Source organism: Electrona antarctica (assembly GCF_951216825.1).
Source record: "Electrona antarctica genome assembly, chromosome: 13".
NCBI lineage: Eukaryota > Metazoa > Chordata > Actinopteri > Myctophiformes > Myctophidae > Electrona > Electrona antarctica.
Genome location: NC_136794.1, coordinates 38473288 through 38496323, shown reverse-complemented (window position 1 = coordinate 38496323; position 23036 = coordinate 38473288). Strand labels below are relative to the sequence as shown.

At 47.0% G+C, this 23036-nt stretch overlaps 1 protein-coding gene across 1 annotated transcript in view; it reads right to left on the bottom strand.

Moving 5' to 3' along the window:
* ttn.2 (titin, tandem duplicate 2) overlaps window positions 1-23036 on the bottom strand; it is a 267448-nt gene that overhangs the window by 229273 nt on the left and 15139 nt on the right. Inside the window, exons 3-20 of the mRNA XM_079517777.1 lie at window positions 22728-22931; window positions 21475-21762; window positions 20230-20318; window positions 19836-20057; window positions 19174-19401; window positions 13636-13695; window positions 12947-13211; window positions 12490-12652; window positions 11899-12114; window positions 10076-10218; window positions 9085-9509; window positions 7078-7322; window positions 6301-6533; window positions 5474-5638; window positions 4639-4807; window positions 2507-4194; window positions 1501-1782; window positions 666-932 (exon numbers count right to left, since the gene is read on the bottom strand). Of these exons, the coding sequence (XP_079373903.1) occupies window positions 666-932; window positions 1501-1782; window positions 2507-4194; window positions 4639-4807; window positions 5474-5638; window positions 6301-6533; window positions 7078-7322; window positions 9085-9509; window positions 10076-10218; window positions 11899-12114; window positions 12490-12652; window positions 12947-13211; window positions 13636-13695; window positions 19174-19401; window positions 19836-20057; window positions 20230-20318; window positions 21475-21762; window positions 22728-22931 (5352 nt within the window). The remainder of the gene's footprint in view (window positions 1-665; window positions 933-1500; window positions 1783-2506; window positions 4195-4638; window positions 4808-5473; window positions 5639-6300; window positions 6534-7077; window positions 7323-9084; window positions 9510-10075; window positions 10219-11898; window positions 12115-12489; window positions 12653-12946; window positions 13212-13635; window positions 13696-19173; window positions 19402-19835; window positions 20058-20229; window positions 20319-21474; window positions 21763-22727; window positions 22932-23036) is intronic.

Sequence of the window (23036 nt, the reverse complement as noted above, 5' to 3'; positions counted from 1 at the left end):
AGATAATTTTTAGATATTTCCATTCAAAGATTCCATTTTCCAGATCACTATAAATTAAAGGTTGCAGTAAGTGATGTGTTTTGTTCAAATAAGTGTGAAATAGTTCAATATTGTGATATGGTGGAGTTCTCTGGTGGAGCTGTTGCCCCCGCAACCCGACTACGGATAAGCGGTTGAAGATGGATGGATGGATGGACGGACGAATATTGTGATAATTTCTAAAGTATAACATAAATGCTATAAACACCAAAAGGGGTTCCCGCACCAAAATGGGTTAATGGGTTCCAGTGATGTAAATAGGTTTTCAATGTAATGAGTCTCGGGATGCAGGGATGGTCTTTTAGATGAGTCCCAGGGACATTTTATGAGTCCCACTTTTTTTTTTTTTTTTTACAAATTGCAGATTTTAACTCCCCTTTCATTTGATATGGTTATAATTCATTGGTTATATTCATGTAGAAAACAGAAGAAGAAATTATTATTATAACTAAAGCTAGCAAAATAAACTAGAATTAAAAAACAGTACAGTACAGTAGTGCATCCCGTGGATGCAGAGGTCATTGTTTTATTGCATCCCTTAACTATAAACTGCGTTTTGGGATGCAAAATGCACCCTATTTTAATCTCTGGGGTTCATCTTCAGGTCTAAATGGTTAAGTTCTCACCTTTCATCTTCAGCGCAGCGCTGGTCTTAAAGTCTCCACACACGAAGGTGTACTTCCCCTGGTCCTCCTTCTTCACCTCCTTGACGGACAGGCTGTGTCTCCCGCGGCGGGAGGACATGACGTACTTGGCGCTCTGGGACAGCTGCTTGTCCCCAAAGTACCAGAGGCCCTCTGCGTCCTCGCGGGACAGTTCGCACTCGAACTCCCCCGAGTAGCTCTCTGGAACCTCGATGTCCTCCATGGTCTTGATCATCGCCAACGCGGCGCCTGGAGGCCAAGAGATAATGTTGAGTTGCAGTTCCACACCTGGGCCCGTCGTAATTACTACACCACCGTCTAATCGCAATTATTTCAGATGATCGCAATAATTTTGTCATAATCGTTTCCATGTTGAAATATGTTCGTGCATTAATAAAGCTACAACGGGTCAAGCTTGTAGGTCAGCTATTTCTTTTATTTTAACCATATTTTAACATAATAATGTCAAGGACCTCCAAAAATATATGTAATTGGCCGCGACCCCCATCTGAAAATATGTTGTTCCAGGCACCGCCCAGAAGCAAAGATTTGAGTTAAAAAATGTTCGCTCTGAAAGAATATATATTCAAAGATTTGAGTTAAAAAACGTTCGCTCTGAAAGAATATATAATATTCAAAGATTTGCGCCACATTTTCACGATTTAAAAAAAAATACCAGATCTACAAGCTCGTAGCGTGGCACTGCCGCGCTATGAGCTTGTAGATCTGTTATTTTTCAATAGCTAAAGCATAACATAATGCTTAACAACAAAAGGGGTTCCCGTACAGAATGGATTCAAAAGAACAAAAAGCTCACCTTCCACGTTCAGCCTGGCGGTGGAGCGGATGCTGTCGTCGTCCAAAACTACACAGCTGTAGTCCGTGGCGTCCTTCATGTTGATGACGAGCACGGACAGTAAGTGGATCTTCCTGTCCGAGTGCATGCGGTACTTGTCCCCGGAGAAGATCTCTGCGCCGCTCCTCAGCCACTTGACCTTGACGAACGGCTCGTTGGTCTCGCACTCGAAGGTGGCCATGGTGTCCTTCTCCTTGGCGCTCACGTCCTCAAGGTTCTGAGTGAAGCTCACGCACGTTTTACCTGCGAGGATTGATTGATTGAAGTATTTATTAACAGTTTGCAGAATTACAGTACATTTCAAGCACAACTCAATACAAAGACTGTTAACTGTGAGTGGACGACCCAATTAAGCATTACACTTGTTTACAAGAGGGTCAATTCATCAAAACATTTAGAGACGTACAAATAGACACTTCTATAAAGCCTAAGAACAGAACAGGAATTCATCATAAAGGAGGTAAAAAGGGAAAATAAACATCGAGGGGAAAAAGGGGTGGGTGGTGGTGGGCTGATTCAGATTTTACGGGGGCCAGTTTCGAATTGCCGCCATCCGTAGGTGCCCTTTGAGAGCGGTTTTGAAGGAGTCAAGGGATTTGCATGTCTTAATGACCGTTGGTAGGGCGTAGAGGGGGGGTGGGGGATAGTCAGTTTGTCTGTCTAATTCAATTCCAGACAAAGTTATATGGCTAATGCTGATGTAAATATAAACCCCTATTATTCTGGGGGGAAAAGAACAGATGCTACAACCTTGTAAATTGGCTATTTTCGGTGAATATACATTTAGTTTAGCCAGAAAAAAAGAAATGGGGCCTAGGTTCTCCTGGCCTAAGTATGAGTATATACAGTTTAAGTGATTAAAAGCTAATAAATATAGAACCTTCATTTTCTCAAGCATCACTTTAAAAACCGACAAAAAAGTCATGAAGTGAACGTTATTATTATTATTATTATAAAGTGAACGTACCTTGGACCAACAGGAAGGCGTGGCTGGAGGCCTCTCCGGCAACGTTGATGGCCTTGACCATGATGCTGGCGGAGTCCTCCACGCACACGTCTCTGATCACCAGCTCACACACGTGGTCCTCGGGCCAGTACCAGTAGATGCGGTCGGTCTTCTCCAGCTCCACGCCGTTCTTGAACCACAGGCACACAGGCTCGGGCCGGCCCACCACCCGGATCCTGAAGCGGACCTCGTCCATGGGGGCCGCGGTGTTGCTGGTGATGCGCTCCAGGATCTTGGGAGCCTCCATGCTGGGGGAGAGCTGGATCCTGTCGGGCTTGATGACCGGTATGGTCAGCTTGCCCTCCTCCTCCAGCCTCTTCCTCTCCGCCTCCTCCTGCAACCTCTGGCGATGGAGCAGGTCCTCCTTGGTCTTCTTCAGGAGCTCCTCGTATGACTCGTCCCTCCGGCGGGACTTGGACTCCACGGCCGAGATGGACTCGTAGAAGCCCTCCTCGGTTCTGCGCTTGAACTTGCTCTTCAGCTCCTCTGTCTCCTCCGACGAAATCTGGTGGACCACCTTCTGGGTCTTCCTGAGCATGACCACCTCCCTGTCCGCGGACGACTCGCGGGGCTTGTCCACCTTGACGATGTCGAAGCCGAGGCCGGAGTCTGTGGTGTCGGCGGGCTTGGCCTCCACGGAGGGAGCGCGGCGGAGGATTTTGCGGAAGTCGTCCTCCCTCTGCTGGATCTCCAGCTTCACGATGTGCTCCGTCACGCCCATATTGCTCTCGGCCGTCACACGGACCTCTCCGGAGTCGTAGGACTTGATGTCCACGATCTCCAGGTAGTAAATGCCGTCGTAGTTAAGTCTGTATCTCTTGCTCTTGCGGATGAGCTGTCCGTTGATGTACCAGTTGACCTTGGGCGTGGGATAGCCGGTCACCCTGCAGCGGAACCTGGCCACGCCGCCTTCCAGCACTCTGGCCGGCTCGGGAACCAGGACGATCTCGGGCTTCGACTTCTCCGTCTCCTCGTCCATGGAGACTCCCGCGGGTCCTCCTTCGTGAGCCATGCGTTCGATCTCGTGTCCCCTCCTGCCCTCGGGGAGCTGCGACTCCTCCACCAGGCCCTTCTCGTCCTTGACGATCAGCGTGGCCGAGGTCTGGTCCACTCCGTACTTGTTGGTGGCTCTGCACGTGACGACGCCGCTGTCCCTGGCGTAGGCGGCCTCGTAGTCCAGACTGGCGTAGCCGAACTCGTTGACCATGCGCAGCCTGTTGGCGGCCTCCAGGGGCTTGCCGTCGTGCAGCCACTCCACCACCATGGTGGGGTCGCCGATGGGCGTCAGCCGGCACTCGAAGTGCGCCGGGCCGAAGCGCTTCATCCTGATGGAGGTCAGTTTCTTCTTGAAGGACGGCTTCTGTTGCTTCTCCTTGTCGTAGAGGTCTCCCTCCTCCCACTGCTCCTGGCCGTAGCGCTGGTGCAGCGGCTCCAGCTCCGGAGGGGCGATGTCCTTGGCCTTGTACGTTCCTCTGGGAATGATGAGCTTCTTCTCGGCCTGAGGCGCGGCGAAGTCCGTCTCGATGTTGATCCTGCAGCGCGTGGTGTCCCGGCCGGCCTTGTTGATGGCCGTGGCCGTGTACCAGGCGCTGTCTGCCGGCGACGGCGAAGGGATCTGGAATTTGGCCTCTCCTTTGACGCCGTCGATCCTGAAATATGGGCATTTCAACAAAATGAATAACGATATTTTCACTTTTTTGTTACACTAGACTAATGTCACACTACTGAAAATGTCAGGATTAGGCATGTAACGATATAATTGTAAATCGGTAAGATCGATTCAAACTGACAATTTAAATGGCGATTAAATCGCAAATTGAATCGTGATGCAAACAGAAGAAGGTTTCAGTCATTTGCTACTGCATTGAAAAGAGAGAGAAAAATACTGGATTTGTGTAAGAGAAATATTAATAATAATAAAAAAAGAAGTCATTAAGACTGGAAAATAATTTTGTTTTTAATAAAATCGTAAAAAAAAAAAAAAAAAAAAAAACATATCGTAAACCTAGTAGCGTGATTCTAATCCTATGGTGAGTTACGTGAATGGCCGAGTCAGGACGACATCATTCATTGGCAGATAAAAACCAACATACTTGATGTGTGGGTACTTCTGTGGGGTGATGATGTCACTGTTCTTCAGCCACACAATGTCAGGCAGGGGGTTTCCGATGGCCTTGACGGCCAGCTCCACCAGAGTGCCCTGACGCACTGTGATGTTCTTCAGCTTCTCCAGGAACTGAGGCCGTGCCACGCTCTCCCGAGCTGCGGATTGGTCAAACGCAGTGTCAGTCAACAACACACAAGTCAAGTCAAGTAAGGAAAACGCCTGGAAATTGTTACTTTTCACCACAGATAACTAATTGCATGTGAAATCCAGGCAAAGAGACATTGTGCGCCTGGCGCCTCCAGGTGGTCAGATGTGGGACATACTTTATTGTAGGCCAGTGTTGATTTCGTCGACTAAGTCGACTACCTTGTTCGAAAACTACATGGAAACATGGAAAACTAAGCTATGATAACTAAAACTATGACTAAATATACTGATGATTTTGTCAACAAATAAAAACTAGGAAGGAACTAGTGGACAAGAGATCCAGTATGAGTCATTTTACTTGGTTGCATGCTGAAAATAGCAGATATACAAGCAGGTCTACAAGCTCACAACACGTCGCGTTGTGAGCTTGTAGATCAGCTATTTTCAGCAAGTGAAAAAAAACAGGCATTACGACGGCATCAAGGCTCCGCCAAAATACATTTTGTTCGACTAAATCAACTAAAATCTTATGATATTTAGTCGACTAAAACTAGACACTAAGACATTCCAGGTGACTAAAATGTGACTAAAACTAAATGCTAAACTATTCAAAAGACTATGACTAAAACTAAAATCAAAATTTTCTGCCAAAAACAACACCGCTGTGGGCTTACCGTCAACAGTCAGAGTCAGGGTGACCGAGGACTTCCCGGCTCGGTTCTGCGCCACCACCGTCCACTCTCCAGAGTCTTTGGGCATGGCTGGAACTATGATCAGAGACTGGGTTCCATCTTCTTTGATCACTATCTTGTGGGTGAAGTCATTGCCCACTTGTTGTGCTGAGAAGAAGAAGAGGATAGTGTGTGTGTTTTAACGGGGTGGTTGGTTAACCCATTTTGGGGCGGGAACCCCTTTTGGTGTTAGCATTATGTTATGCTTTAGCTATTGAAAAATAACAGATCTACACGCTCATAGTGGCGCGCTACGAGCTTGTAGTTCTGCTATTTTTGAAAAATCGAAGAACGACTGACATAGAAACATAGCTTTTTCAGAAAACTGTCAGGATGTAGAAGACATTTTTAGAATCTGATCTCAGGTCAAAATGGGTTAACACCCTGAGCGGCAAGGACGGAGATTGATAAAGAGGACGGAGATTATTGATATCAAAACCGATCGCGATTTGCTCAGTGACAGACAAAACAAACATTAAACTCTGTCCATGTCAAAGGCGTTTTTAATGTTCGTCTAGACAAGACAAACATTAAAGTTTGTGGACGGTAATTCAAAGCTGGATATAGGAGGGGCTAGCACCCCTCAAAAATCCAGAATTTTTTATTATTATTATTATCATTTATATTATTTTATTTAATATTTTTATAGGATTTATTATGAGATTTTTTTTGATTGACTGTCATATCGACGAGAGATCCTAAATGTCGGTTTGGAAACATTTTCCGTTAATTGCCCATCCCTAGTTGTGTGGTGGTGTTTCTTTCCGTACCATTGTGGAACCAGTAGGTTTCGGGCATGGGTCTGCCAACGACCTTCAGGTCAAACCTGGCGGTCTGGCCCTCGGAGCACTTCACCGAGGTGGGCTTCAGGACGAACACAGGCTTGTAGAGCCTCTCCAGCTGAGCCTCGTCGAGGTCGTCAAGACGACGCGACGGAGACACGCCTGGAGAGCGGCTGGAGGAACGGCCGGGCGAGCGGCTGAGGGAGCGAGGAGACGCGGACCTGGAGAGAAAGGAAATAAAAACACACACAGACCATGGTAAATGGTGCATTTATATAGCGCCGCTTTACATAGATTGTGCATTACATTCACCCATTCATACACACATTCATACACCGATGGCGGCGGAAACCATGCAAGGCACCAACCTGCACATCAGGAGCAATTAGGGGTTCAGTGTCTTGCTCAAGGACACCTCGACACTAACTCTGGGGTAGCCCACAGGGATCGAACTGGCAACCTTGTGGTTACCATCCAGCCACTCTACCCCTGAGCCACCGCCGCCATCAACATCCAGAGGTTTTACCATCAACATCAAGAGGTTTTATAATAACTCTAAAACAACTCTAAAACATACTCTGTAAGTGACCATTCTTATGTTTATCGAACATGGAGCTGCGACGAGAGCTTTGATATGCGGTAAAGCCAACTTTATAGGTTTATCATTAAATAAAGCGCTAAATAACACGTTAATGGCGTCGTTGGGGGCTCGGGATTTCATTAAAAAGACGTTAAAGAAGTTGTTAGCCTGGAATGAGTTAATACCTGAGTCTGTGCATGGCCCCTGGCTGGGGTGTGTAGCCCCGCGGCGTGGCCATTCCAGAAGGCTCCACGTACAGCTTCCCGGAGCTGACGGAGTTCCCCTTCATGTTGCTGGCGAAGGCGGTGTAGACGCCCTCGTCCTCGGGCAGAACGACGGCTAGACGCAGGCTGGCCCTGCCGTCCTGGAGGACCTCCATCTGGATGCGGCTGCCGGGAAGAAGGCGGTTGCCATCTTTGTACCAGGCAATCTGGTCGGAGGGGAGGGGGGGGGGGGGGGGGACATGGCTTTAAGATACCGTTCCCATGTTGTATACCTCATGTGCTGCTAGATGTTGTTAACCCAATTTGACCTGAGATCAGATTCTAAAAATGTCTTCTACATCCTGACAGTTTTCTGAAAAAGCTATGTTTCTATGTCAGTCGTTCTTCGATTTTTCAAAAATAGCAGACCTACCAGCTCGTAGCGCGCCACTCGGTGACGCGCTATGAGCTTGTAGATCTGCTATTTTTCAATAGCTAAAGCATAACATAATGCCAACACCAAAAGGGATTCCCGCCCAAAATGGGTTAACCTGCACCTCATGTCTAAACCTCATGTACATGTAGTCAGTGGATATACAAATAAAATCACACTCGAGTTTTTATATTGGCCATTTTGACGTCTTGTGTTGTCATTTAGTGCCCTAAACAAACATTAAAGTCCATAGACTTGGCCCGGCAAACATTAAAAATCCCATATACCTGGCTGACATATGATGTAATCTTCAAGAGCCAAAAATCTTAAAATGTCTTCACTCTTCACCAATGTGTTCGTAAAGGTCAGTAACACATCTCACAGAGACTGAAATAAGCCTATCTCACAGAATTTCCCCGCCCCCTTAATACGCCCCATTTCGGGGTTAGTGGTGATAGCGTGACGTCACTCCATAGACGCTACATGTTAACAGAGGTAATTTAAGAAGTCTACAACTTTTGTTTTCTCAAGGTAAGGTTTGTTCTATCTGTTCGAGCTGATTTGCCATCTTGTTTGCTTCATAATAATATTGGTCTGTCACATTTTTACATTAGAAAATGTACTTAGATTCTCCAGAGAAAAAAACGTGTAAATGCTAATGTTAAATGACACCACTATTTACCGGAAGTGGCCTTGGAAAGCAGGCTGTGAGAAAGGCCTATTGAGTTTCCCTAAAAGGAGAATCTGTGACAGATGCTGAAAGTTGTGGTACCTTGGGCAGTGGGACCCCGGCCACCTAGTGGTTAATATTAATAATAAAGGTCGTACCTTGGGCAGTGGGACCCCGGCCACCTAGTGGTTAATATTAATAATAAAGGTCCTACCATGGGCAGTGGGACCCCGGCCACCTAGTGGTTAATATTAATAATAAAGGTCGTACCTTGGGCAGTGGGACCCCGGCCACCTAGTGGTTAATATTAATATTAAAGGTCCTACCATGGGCAGTGGGACCCCGGCCACCTAGTGGTTAATATTAATAATAAAGGTCCTACCTTGGGCAGTGGGACCCCGGCCACCTAGTGGTTAATATTAATATTAAAGGTCGTACCTTGGGCAGTGGGACCCCGGCCACCTAGTGGTTAATATTAATAATAAAGGTCCTACCTTGGGCAGTGGGACCCCGGCCACCTAGTGGTTAATATTAATATTAAAGGTCGTACCTTGGGCAGTGGGACCCCGGCCACCTAGTGGTTAATATTAATAATAAAGGTCGTACCTTGGGCAGTGGGACCCCGGCCACCTAGTGGTTAATATTAATAATAAAGGTCGTACCTTGGGCAATGGGACTCCGGCCACCTAGTGGTTAATATCAATAATAAAGGTCGTACCTTGGGCAGTGGGACCCCGGCCACCTAGTGGTTAATATTAATAATAAAGGTCGTACCTTGGGCAATGGGACTCCGGCCACCTAGTGGTTAATATTAATAATAAAGGTCGTACCTTGGGCAGTGGGACCCCGGCCACCTAGTGGTTAATATTAATAATAAAGGTCGTACCTTGGGCAGTGGGACTCCGGCCACCTTGCAGTGGAAGGTGACGCCCATGCCCTCCAGGATGCGGTAGTGTTTGACGGGCGTGTGGAAGGCGGGCTGCGCGGCCTGCGTCTCCGACACGGTGACGACCACCTCGCGGTCCTCTCTGACGATCTCCGTGTAGCTGATCATCATGATGCGCAGCTCGATCTCCTGGATGATCCTCTGCTCGAAGGCAGAGATGTGGAACTCCCCTTCAGAGATGTAGCTCATGGCGGGGGTGGTGGCTCTCCTCTGCTCCGTCTGTCCGTAGTAGGTCTGCTCCGTCTGTCCGTAGTGGGTGGCGGCGGTCATGGGAGGGGGAGGGGCCTCGGAGACCACCGCCGTCGTCGTCGTCACTTCGGTTTTGTACGTCATGTCAAACTGCTTCATGTACGTCTCATACTCCTCTGCAAAACACAGAAGCACCCAAACAGCTTCCATGAGGCCGCATGACAACAGAGACGGGTGCGAAAAAGTACCCACTTTTTGACTTAAGTAAAAGCATCAATACTGGATTGTAGAAGTATACTCTGTTACAACTAGTTACAAAGTCCGGAAGTCAAAATTTACTTGAGTAAAAGTACTTAAAAGTACTAAAAGTAGAATGTACTCATTATGCAGAATGTCTCGTTTTACAAGTTTTCAAATGTATAAACTGTAAAAAAAAAAAAAAATCATTTGAAAATAGCAGATCTACAACATCGGCTATTTTCAAATGGCCAAAACGTATCATCCAGGGCTGAAGTGGTTAATGTATGATTTGTAATAATAATCATTGAGTCTTCCTGTGACACATTGTGAGCTTGTAGATCGGATATTTTCAGTGTGTAAAATCAGGCCATTACGACACCATCAAGTCCTGACAAAAAAAAATCAACTGTAGCTTCAGTGAACTAAAATCTTATGATATTTAGTTTGCTGTCAAAGTCAACACTACGACTAATAGTCCCATGTTGGAACCCCCGGTGTTTACCTTCCTCCATCAGCATGGCGGAGGCTGAGACCTCTCCATGCTGGTTCTTGATGAAGATGGAGTAATCTCCTGCGTCGTCAGCGAACGTCATGGAGATCTCCAGCCTGCACGCTCCCGTCTCCTGGTTGTAGTGAACCTTGTACCTGGTCGGGGCAGAGGAGGAGGGCGAGGAGTTAGAGACATGCACATTTATAATCATCATCATCATACTATAATATTATAATTAAGCCAATGTCTGTCTGTCTGAATGAATGAATGTGTGTCACTGTAACTGCCGTAGCTCCTCACTGCCTGCACCAATCGCTCCCACTTTTCACATTGACCATAATAATGGTCAATGCCTTAAGAGGTCTTAACGAAGCCCTTTTTCCAATTTAACAAATTATAAATTAATAATGAATTTATTAGTGAATTAAAAATGCGAGGGTAAGGGCTAGTAATTATTAAAATAATACATTAATAACTAATAATTATAATTAAGAATTAATAATTACAAAAATAGCAGATCTACAAGCTCGTAGCGCGGCACTCGTAGCGCGGCACTCGTAGCGCGGCACTCGTAGCGCGGCACTCGTAGCGCGGCACTATGAGCTTGTAGATCTGCTATTTTTCAATAGCTAAAGTATAACATAATGCTTAAAGTGTGTACTAAGTGTACCTGTATCCTGTGGTGAGTGGTCTAGGGACTATAGAGTGTACCTGTATCCTGTGGTGAGTGGTCTAGGGACTATAGAGTGTACCTGTATCCTGTGGTGAGTGGTCTAGGGCAGGGGTTCTCAACGTTTTTGGCAATGTCTCGGGACCCCCGCCCCGCCCCCTCCCGACCCCCAATATAAATTGACTGCTACAATAACCTTAAACCATTTTGGGCGGGAACCCCTTTTGGTGTTTTAAGCATTGTTATAATTTAGCTATTGAAAAATAGCAGATCTACAAGCTCATAGCGCGCCACCGAGTGGCGCGCTACGAGCTTGTAGGTCTGCTATTTTTGAAAAATCGTGAAAATATATATATATTTTTTTTAATAATTTGGGGACCCCCTAAAATATTTTGGCGACCCCCCGAGGGGTCGTGACCCACGGGTTGAGAACCCCTGGTCTAGGGACTATAGAGTGTGTACCTGTATCCTGTGGTGAGTGGTCTAGGGACTATAGAGTGTACCTGTATCCTGTGGTGAGTGGTCTAGGGACTATAGAGTGTACCTGTATCCTGTGGTGAGTGGTCTAGGGACTATAAAGTGTGTACCTGTATCCTGTGGTGAGTGGTCTAGGGACTATAGAGTGTACCTGTATCCTGTGGTGAGTGGTCTAGGGACTATAGAGTGTACCTGTATCCTGTGGTGAGTGGTCTAGGGACTATAAAGTGTGTACCTGTATCCTGTGGTGAGTGGTCTAGGGACTATAGAGTGTACCTGTATCCTGTGGTGAGTGGTCTAGGGACTATAGAGTGTACCTGTATCCTGTGGTGAGTGGTCTAGGGACTATAGAGTGTACCTGTATCCTGTGGTGAGTGGTCTAGGGACTATAGAGTGTACCTGTATCCTGTGGTGAGTGGTCTAGGGACTATAGAGTGTACCTGTATCCTGTGGTGAGTGGTCTAGGGACTATAGAGTGTACCTGTAACCTGTGGTGAGTGGTCTAGGGACTATAGAGTGTACCTGTATCCTGTGGTGAGTGGTCTAGGGACTATAGAGTGTGTACCTGTATCCTGTGGTGAGTGGTCTAGGGACTATAGAGTGTACCTGTATCCTGTGGTGAGTGGTCTAGGGACTATAGAGTGTACCTGTATCCTGTGGTGAGTGGTCTAGGGACTATAGAGTGTACCTGTATCCTGTGGTGAGTGGGATGCCACTCTTCTTCCAGATAATGTTCGGTCGGGGGCTTCCTCCGATCTGGCAGTCGAAGTGGACGCAGCCCCCCTCCTCCAGCTTCTGGGGGAGGGGCGTGTTGATGAAGAAGGGGGCGGCGGCCTCCCCGGCGCTCTCTGTCACGGGCGACGCGGCGGGCATCGCCATCTCTGTCTTCGTCTCGGCAGACATCCTAAAAAAAATCCAATCAGCATTTAAAGCTCCCGTGTTTTCATCAATAAACCCAGGATATTCTGGATTTAAATGTATAACTTTAGACCCGTTTTTGTTAATAGGATTGCTACGTACGATTAGGATTATAATGTATGAATCATAATATGAATGACAAGTTTACAATTGAAATCTATACCGTGATTATATGTTCTTCTAGCTAATGAAAGTGACTTTTATTCGTCTTTTTAGTTTGTTTAGTTATTTGTTTGTGTGGATGCACTGTGTGTTCCATACAGTGACGATAACAGATCTTATCTTAGCGTATCTTATCTATAACTTGTTTAAAGATGCTTCAACGTTGGGTATCGTGTGATATGATGACATTCAAACTCACGTTGTCTGTTGTGTCATTGTCTGTTGTGTCATTACAGCTTCACTAGTATATGAAGCAGATTCTCCTCTCATTACAGCTTCACTAGTATATGAAGCCGATTCTTCTCTCATTCCAGCTTCAGTATATGAAGCAGTTTCTTCTCTACTTTCAAGTTCTTCTGAAACTAGAAGGAAGCACAGTAGTTGTTAGAAAACACGCCGACCGACATCTGTAAAGTATTCTGTGTAAGGCCTCACTCACACCTTCGCATCTAGCATACAACATTGTTGGATGCTAGATGTAAACAAAGTTTTGTTTACATCTTGCCCCAATGCATTTCCAATGGAAGTCACATGGTTTGACACAACATTTTTGTACAAAAAACTAAATTAAATTCTATTCAAAAGACTTTGACCTAAACAAAAACTCAAAATCATCACTGCATGAAAATGAACTCCCAATAGTTCCAGGTTTTTACTTTTGACCAGCAGGAAGCAGGAAGTGCTGACGGTTCCCGCCTCGCTGGTGGCGGTGCAGGTGAACCGCCCGCTGTCCTCGGCGAACGCCTCGCGGATCACCAGGCGGGCGTGGCCGCTCTGGTGCTCGTAGGCGATCTGGAAGTCGATGGAGCTCTCGATGCGGTAGTCCTCTCTGAACCACATGACCACGGGCGCCGGGTGACCCGAGATCTGACACTCCAGGGTCACTGACTCGCCCTCCGTCACGTTTGTGTTCGTCAAGCCCTGTTGAGGACAAGACAGACGGACATGTTGAGGACATGTTGAGGACATGTTGAGGACATGTTCTACACAGTGTTGTTTTCGTCGACTAAAACCCAAGACGAAAAATGTTTGTCGACTACCTTTTTTCACCGACGAAAACTACATGGAAACTAAATGAAAACTAAGCTATGGTGACTAAAACTAAGACTGAATATATTGACAACTCTTGAGAGCGTAAAATGATTCCTTACGGGTCCATCTGGTTTTGGTTTACGCTCTCAAGTTAAATTATTGCCACACATCTGCATTACTTAACTTACAAGAAGTCACAAACTTAATAGCAAAAATGGCCGCCGTGTGAATATGGTGAATGGTCTGTTTGGTTCCACAACAATAAATCCAAAAAGCATAAACACCGCAGATGGAAAAATAAAATAAAACTCACGGCAAGAAGTGTAGGAGGTACGACGGGCTCTTGGGCCAGAGCAGGGACGGCGACGGCCTCCTGCAGAAACATCACACATAACACAGGGTCACACATCTCTACGGGACACACAAAGCTGTGTAACACCTCTGCTTCTCCAGCAGTGACAGGGTGATGGAGATGACAGAGTGTTAAACAACACCTCTGTTTCTCCAGCAGTGAGAGGGTGAGGGTGAAGATGACAGAAACACTGTTAAAACAACACCTCTGTTTCTCCAGCAGTGAGAGGGTGAGGGTGAAGATGACAGAAACACTGTTAAAACAACACCTCTGTTTCTCCAGCAGTGACAGGGTGAGGGTGAAGATGACAGAAACACTGTTAAAACAACACCTCTGTTTCTCCAGCAGTGACAGGGTGAGGGTGAAGATGACAGAAACACTGTTAAAACAACACCTCTGTTTCTCCAGCAGTGAGAGGGTGAGGGTGAAGATGACAGAAACACTGTTAAAACAACACCTGTTTCTCCAGCAGTGAGAGGGTGAGGGTGAAGATGACAGAAACACTGTTAAAACAACACCTCTGTTTCTCCAGCAGTGAAAGGATGGAGATGGCAGAAACAGAGTGTTGTTAAAACAACACCTCTCCATCTCCAGCAGTGAGAGGATGGAGATGGCAGAAACACAGTGTTGACTAAAAACAACACCTCTGTTTTTCCAGCAGCGAGAGGATGGAGAAGGCGTGGGAGAGAGAGAAGCCATGACAGAAACACAGAGTTAAAACAACACCTCTCCTTCTCCAGCAGTGAGAGTGAGGATGGAGATGTGGTGGAAGCCGGTTAGAACGACACAGACAGACAGTGGTGGAGGAGGTATACTCAAAGTTGTGCTTTCAAGTGAAATGTACCCATTCTGCAAACTGTTAATACATACTTCAATCAATCAATCAATCAATCAATCAATCAAAATGTTGTACTTCAGTACACGTATCAATACTGCTATGTAGAAATACTCCGTCACAAGTGAAAGTCGGGAATTCTACATTTATTTGAGTAAAAGTACAAAAGTGTTGGTATCAAAATGTGCTTCAAGTACAAGCAGTAGAACGTAACTGTTTGTCCCATTTCACAAGTTATCAGAAGTACAGTACAACTACAACACCCCATCATTGTACTTTATGTTACGTACAGTAAAGTAAATCCTACTTTACAACCACTGCAGACACACACAGGGCTGTGTGCTCAGGAGGACATGGTGGGAGGAGAACCATGGAGGTGAATGGAGACAGAAAACACAGGGCTGTGTGCTCAGGATGGAAGGAGAACCATGGAGGTGAATGGAGACAGAAACCCACAGGGACAGAGAATGATGGATGGATGGATGGATGGATGGAGGGAAGGAGGGCGTGAAGGAGGCAGGTGGGGTGCATCTTCTAGTCTAGACGGGTGGAGGACGGGTGCAGATCGGACTTGGGTGGTGTGGGTGGTACGGTGAAGGTGGTGGCAAGGAAGGAAGGAAGGAAGGAAGGAAGCCTGTGGCACAAGGGGTCGTACAGTACCAGTCCAGGATATAAACCAGTGCTTCTCAATGACAAATTAATTAATGTTGTCTAAAATAGCAGTTCTTGTAGATCAGCTATTTTCACTAGTACTTAAAACATTTGTTTTCTAATTTATGGAATTTCTTAGATTTCCTGTTTAGATTTCTTCCTGACATTTTTTAATCTTTTGAAAAATGTTGATGATTCTCAGATTGGGGAACCACAGCTGTAGACCCCCGGGGGACCACCATACCAGACGACCTCAGTGCAGGGGGACTACCAGACCAGACGACCTCAGTGGGGGACCACCATGTACAAACCTGAGGCTCCCAGTCCTCAAACTCATCCTCGCTCAACGCCCCCTTCCTCGGTGACTGAGCCCCCCGGTAAAGAGACTGATATCTGGGGTCTTTGAAGGGCGGCGGGGTGGCCACTGACGTCACCCGCATCTCCGCTTTACGCGACGGACTGGGAGACTTGACCGGCTTGATGATTTTCCTGGCGGAGGAGGGAGACAAGAGCTCCCTCTGCAGGCTGGCGATGGCAGCGCCTGCAGCCCGGGACACCTGAACCGACAGGAACCCAAGGAGAACCAGGAGACAACATGTCACCGTCACGGAAGAAACATACACGAGAGTCAAAGATGTTGCTGAAAATGGCTTGGTTGGAACAAGGCGTTTTTTAGAGATGGACAAACACACGGTGAATGGATCTGATGGAGAGTGGAGATTAGTTTAAGGTTGGGATTTGACAATGCACTGAAGAATAGCTTACAAAAAAGAAAATGGATATCTTTAAAAAAGAAAAGTATTCCAGAAAGAAGAAAATAAAAAACAATGAACTCCGGGGATATGCGATGTTGTTATGAGGGATGTGAAGTGTGCACCACACCACAAACCAACGGTGATGAAGAGTGGATGTTAATCGATGAAAAGGGGGATGTTTTCCTGCCTATAATCCTGTCTCCTTACCTGGCTGCTAGCTTCAAGCTTAAGGGCCTTGCAAAACGGGGAGCGATGAAACGCGCCTATAGTTAATTTTCAATGAGACCTGCATGTTTGCCGCGGTGCGATAACGCAAGCGTATTTACGTGAGCGCGGTCCCGTGAATTTGTTGCGCACGTGCTCGTTTCGTGCACATGCCCCCCGCGACTCACCAGACCTGGATTCGGTTTAGCTTTTTTAAACGCTAAACCGAACCAAACGCTTCCCGTTTGCAAGGACCTTTAGGGACAGTGACTTTAGAGAGTCTCTGTACCTGGCTGCAAGCTTCAGGCTTAGGGACAGTGACTTTAGAGTGTCCTTACCTGACTGCTAGCTTCAGGCTTAGGGACAGTGACTTTAGAGACAGTGAAATGTGGAAGTGGGGACGGTGCCAGAGTAGCGTCCACGTGCGTCACCACGCTCTCTGTGGTTCTGTGCATCTAGAGTGACCAACAGAGTTCACGTTGAGTGCTTACACATTCCTAGGCAATTTGGTTTTGTACTGAAGTTGAAAACATTGTAGGGATGCACGATTAATCAGTATATCGGTCTTAAAAGATGCAATATCGGTATCGAACTGATAATATATCGGTTTTAGCTGGTATTCCGTTTGTCTTATCGATATTTATGTTTGAATGTGAAGCTGATAATCCCGTTTTTTTGGTTAATTTAGGCTGTAGATGCAATCTGTGTATTTATTTCAAAAGGTTCAACAAGGTGGAAAAATATTAAGTAAAATTACATTTAAGTTTAAAAACTAAATTTTAAATTAAATCACATTTCATTCAAAACTACATTTAAGTCAAGATAAATCTCTACTGGAAACTTGTAGTGCAATATCAGTATCGGTACTTGTTTGATTATTTAAAGTCATTAATTTGCTAATCGGATATCAGCCAAAAATGTCAATACCGTGCATCCCTAAAAGAAATAGTAAATCCAGTGTTGGAAATATCATTATTTAGAAGAACTTGAGATCTTCCTGAAGATAAAACAAAGAGACCTGGATGGTGTGTTGGTCTGGGGTCGGAGTGGCCACGGGCGTTTCGACCGCCACGGTTTCCACCGTGACCGGCGGTGTTTCAACAGACAATGTTTCCATGGACAGGTGTTTCTCCGCCATCTCCAGAGTGACCGACTGCTCCTGCGGTGGTCTCAAGTCGGCCTCCTGGAGCGTCACGTGTTTCTCCACGATAACATGTTTCTCTGTGGTAACAGATTCCTCTGTGGTAACAGGTATCTCCATGGTAACGTGTTTCTCTGTGGTAACACGTTCCTCTGTGGTAACATGGGTCTCTGTGGTAACAGGTATCTCTGTGGTAACACATTCCTCTGTGGTAACATGGGTCTCTGTGGTAACAGGTATCTCTGTGGTAACAGGTTTCTCCACAATAACATGTTTCTCTGTGGTAACACGTTCCTCTGTGGTAACAGGATTCTCCATGGTAACGTGTTTCTCCACGGTAACATGCTCCTCTGTGGTAACATGTTCCTCTGTGGTAACAGGTTTCTCCATGGTAACGTGTTTCTCCACGGTAACATGTTCCTCTGTGGTAACATGTTCCTCTGTGGTAGCAGGTTTCTCGGTGGTAACACGTTTCTCTGTGGTGGTAACATGTTTCTCCACAGCAGCCTGCTGCAGTGTGAGTGACTGCTGTTGTCTCAGGTCAGATTCTACTACTACCACAGCCTCCTCTTCAGTAGCGCACGGTGCACCGCCAGCGTGCATGTACACACCGCCAGCGTACATGTGCGCACCGTCAGCGTGCACGTGCGCGGCGTCCGCGTGCAGGGGCTCGCGTACCCGCGCCAGCTCTACGGCGGCCACCACCGTGGCTACGGCTTCGGCTTTCTTCCCTTCGCCATCGCCTCCTCCTCCTCCTCCCTCACCCTGGTGGACACACGTTAGCGGTTGGGTTTGACACGCACGCACAAACACGCACACACACACACACACACGGGCACACACACACACGCAGTCAAGCATATAGATCTCCATTACCATCCATGGCAACCCCCCCCCCCCCCAACAAGAGAGAGAAAACACACACACACACACACACACACACACACACACACACACACACACACACACACACACACACACACACACACACACACACACACACACACACATTTGTGTTTGTTTTCTGTGAGCTGGAAAACCACACACTGTCGTCATCATCATCATCATCATGATGGATGCCGGTTAAATTCAATCAAATAATATCCCTGTTCAAAATTACCTGTGGAGTGAGATGGGTGTCCATTCACTCATACACAACACTCATTCACTCATACACAACACCTTCATAAAACCCACCTGAAAACATGACTGTTTATAACACTGACATTAATATTAGGATTATAGTGTTTTCTTAGCTGCCAAATGGCTAGAAGACACTTAAGAACCAGAGTAGAGATTATAGGCCTGGGAAATTATAAATAGATATTAAATTAATAATCCCAATATGTCGTCACAAATGTTAAAAAAAAACCTGTTCGTTACAAGCTCACAAACAGGTTGTGACCTTGTTGAGCATGTTGTATAATTTCTTGGACATGTTTGACATGCGTGACCGTGTAAAGGCTGAATGTTAAAAAAACTAAGTGAGAACTTGTATCTTCACGCCGCTGTGCTGCCATTGGAAGTGAACAGTAGATACTGTGTGTATCTTTGCCTCTGCCCGGCGTGTGAGTGAACGCAGCATATAGAGGTGGTGTCGGCCTGCTTGGCTCTGTGTGAGTGAACGCAGCATATAGAAGTGGTGTCGGCCTGCTTGGCTCCGTGTGAGTGAACGCAGCATATAGAAGTGGTGTCGGCCTGCTTGGCTCTGTGTGAGTGAACGCAGCATATAGAAGTGGTGTCGGCCTGCTTGGCTCTGTGTGAGTGAACGCAGCATATAGAGATGGTGTCGGCCTGCTTGGCTCTGTGTGAGTGAACGCAGCATATAGAGGTGGTGTCGGCCTGCTTGGCTCTGTGTGAGTGAACGCATCATATAGAGGTGGTGTCGGCCTGCTTGGCTCTGCGTTCCTCACCTCTGAGCCAGTCATCATCATCATGTGTTGCTGCTGCTGCTGCCCTGTGGCGTAGGAGGAGGAGCCCTCCCAGTGCTGCTGCTGCTGCTGTGTGCTCACCACCTGCTGTGAGGACATCATGGTGGCGCTGCTGCTCATCATGCTGGCGCTGCTCATGCTGCTGTAGCTGGCCTCGGACACGAAGCCGCCCTGCTTCCAGGGGGGCAGCACCTCCGGGGAGGACGAAGTCTACGGGACAGGTGGGGGGGGGGGGGGGTGGAGGGTGGGGGGTTAATGCAATGAAATAAAACAGCCAACATGGCGATGACCTCAGAAAAACTAATTTTGCATGAGTAAAAATGATCTTGTTTTCGTAAATTACTTGATCATACTACAGCGTTAGGGTTAGGGTTGTCCCGATCCCATCACGCGATCAGATATCGGGGCAGATCTATAAAATGATAAACTTCGGATCGGGAAAAATCGTTATCGGCAAATACTCAAAACCTAATGATCGGAATTGGACCGGGAGCAAAATAACGTGATCAGGACATCCCTGTACAGCAGATCCGCACGCGCCAACCGCGGGGCAAACAGGCTAGCGCGGTGCGCGTGATCCCATGATAGCGCTGGAATACAGTCCCATAATAGCACTGAATACAGTGAAAACCATTCCCTCTCACATGTTTCTTGGACATGGTGGGACCCTTGACGTGTCTGACGGGCGAGGGGGACTGCTGGCGCCCCACGGTCATCTTGGGTGGGGTCAGCGAGGGGGGGGATCTGGACGTGGGTTTGGGGGGAACCCGAGGGGGGGTCTTGTGTGCCATCTGTTGCATCATGACGCCTCCTTCCATGTGCATCTCCATCATGGAGGACGCCTGGTAGGAGCTGCTCTCCACTCTCTGCACACCACGGGAGAAGAGAGAGAGAGAGAGAGAGAGAGAAAAGAGTTGTTTTGGTTTCATCGACTAAGACAAAAATGTAGTGGTTAGCATATGGCTAATACGCGTAGCAGCGTGCTTGTGAAAGGTGAACTCTAATAATAAGGTGACATAATGATGATGTCAGACATACCCTCTCAACTCTGCTCTGTCCCGTGGCCATCTGGGATGTGGAGGTGGCCACAACGGTCTTGGTTTTCTTCACAGGTACAGCTTCTTCTCCTGAGACAACACACACATTTAGCACCATGTTTAATACAGCTTCTTCTCCTGAGACAACACACACCATGTTTAATACAGCTTCTTCTCCTGAGACAACACACACCATGTTTAATACAGCTTCTTCTCCTGAGAAAAACACACATTCAGCACCATGTTTAATACAGCTTCTTCTCCTGAGACAACACACACATTCAGCCCCATGTTTAATACAGCTTCTTCTCCTGAGACAACACACACATTCAGCACCATGTTTAATACAGCTTCTTCTCCTGAGACAACACACACATTTAGCACCATGTTTAATACAGCTTCTTCTCCTGAGACAACACACACATTTAGCACCATGTTTAATACAGCTTCTTCTCCTGAGAGACAACACACACATTTAGCACCATGTTAATACCAGATAATAAGTGGTTGGAGGAGCCAGTGTTCTACTGAGACATTTAGACCATGTCAGCTACTGCTTGCAGAGGTTTGGACCTCGTTGCAACTAAACGGGCTCCATGAACACACAATACTGTAACTCTAAAAAATAAATAAAAAAAATATTAAAAATAAAAATGACTGTAACTCTAAAAATAATAATAATAATAAATCAAAATAAAAAAATTCAAGGACCCCCATAACTCTGAGAGTGTACGGGTCCATGTGGTTCCATGCGTACACTCTCAGAGTTACGCACCCGTGCGGGGCCATTTGGAACCCACTCGGACACTTTGAGACCCACTGGTGTAGCAGAGTGGTTCCAGTGAGCCAACATGCACAACAATAGCAGGACCCTGACTCTGTTTGTATCATCGGTAAAGGTGGCCTTACACTAGACGATAATCGGGCATTTTTGACGCTCGGGGGGTGCCCGACCGCTCAAAGCGCGATCGGCCCGATCAACATCAAGAATGTTTGATATTTGCTCTGCCCCGCTCTGATTATCCTGTAGTGTGTGGTGCTATCAGATTTCAGATTGAAAAAAATCGGCTAGTGTAAGGCCACCTTAACACCTGTGGAGGAAGTAGAGAAGTGTTCTTTCCAAAACGGCATGCATGCATACTGGTTCTAACCACTGGGAGATGGGACACAAAAGACCGCTGAAGTCTGGCCTCACTGCCACTAGAGGGTGCTATTACCCTGGCTGTGGAGTCGACTGAACACTCACCCTGTACCAGGAGTTCACAGGTGGAGGTGCACCGTCCACTGCTGTTGGTGGCGTTGACAGAGTAGGTTCCAGAGTCCTCCGGGAAGGCCTCTGCGATCAGCAGGCTGTAACGCTCTCCTTCCTGAAGGATGCTGAAGTCGGGGGAGCTCTGAATCTCCGCTCCCTCTCGGTAGAACTTCACGACGGGTGTAGGGATTCCTGTCACTCCCACATCCAGTCTCACCTGGCTGCCCTGTCTGACAGTCACGCTCTGGAGTCTCTGGGTAAAGTTGGGTGGCACGGTCTCGGCTGAGGACCAAACACAAGCAAAGGTTGTTTATTTTTTGAGTGGTGCAACCACTCCAAGGAACAGCAATGTCCGTGTTCACCTATGTGTTCACCTATGTGACGTTAATGTGACTATGAGCACCAGTATGACTATGAGTACCACTAGGGGCGCTGTTGTGCCAGAATCAGAGAGAAAGAGATAGTGCTGCACTGTTGCTTGAGAGAGAGAGAGGAGAGAGAGAGAGAGAGGGGAGTTGCACCACTCAGTTCACACGGGTGTGATTTTTTAGACTCAGAGAGAAAACAACAAACAAGCAAAACACAAGCAAGGTTGGATTTAGACTCAGAGAGAAGAACACTGCTTTGAAGCAACCATAATGTCATTAGCTTGGCATGGCGAACTTTGGTGTGGACGATTAATTTCCAAGGGGCGGTTCCCCGGCTCACTTTGAATAGTGTGCTCTAATTGGTCGCCCACAACTCTGCACTATATAAATGCACCATTTACCATTTATTTACAGTTTATTGGTGCTACGTTATGTGGAGAAAAAAAAAACACCTCATTGTAGAGGAAGAGGACTAGACCTGTACGTGCCCGTCGGCCACCGGCCTACATGGGAACGATGCAACTTTGGAACCTAATAATACCCGTTGTCAACTTGTCATAGCACCCGTTTTAACCATCTGTCTGTGTCCCACATGGAGATCTCTGTATCTGCCTGTGTCTGAAGAGGGCAAACTGACTGACTGTAAAAAGTGGACTGGTTACAGTAAGTAATCAATTGTCAGGTGTGGGGTTGCCATGGCAATCAATTGACTGAGGCAGAGGCTGGAAATTGCACAGGTGAGGGGATTTAGGCTGATTAGGCCCACTGGCAGAGCCTGAGCAGAGCCTTTGGTGGTGGTTCTGGAGAACCGTGGGTGAGGATGCCATGTATGTCGACACTTCTCCGTCAATAAAATATCGTTTAAGCCAGTGTCCATACCTGTAACTAGGAGTTCAGCTGTGCTGGTAGCTTGTCCGGCTCCGTTGGTAGCTCTGACTGAGTATCTTCCACTGTGTGCGGCAGCCACGGCGGGGATCATCAGAACAGCGCGGCCGTCGCTGAACGAGATCTGAGCGCCGGGCAGAGCAGCAGCGGAAAGAACCTGGCCATCACGGAACCAGCTCACCTCGGGAGCTGGACATCCTGGTGGGACAAGTGTTGTAGTCAGTTAGTTAGATGTGAAAACTCCAAAGCTAAAGGTTAACCTGACATACAGGGCTCCATTTTCATCACCGCTAAACCCCTTAT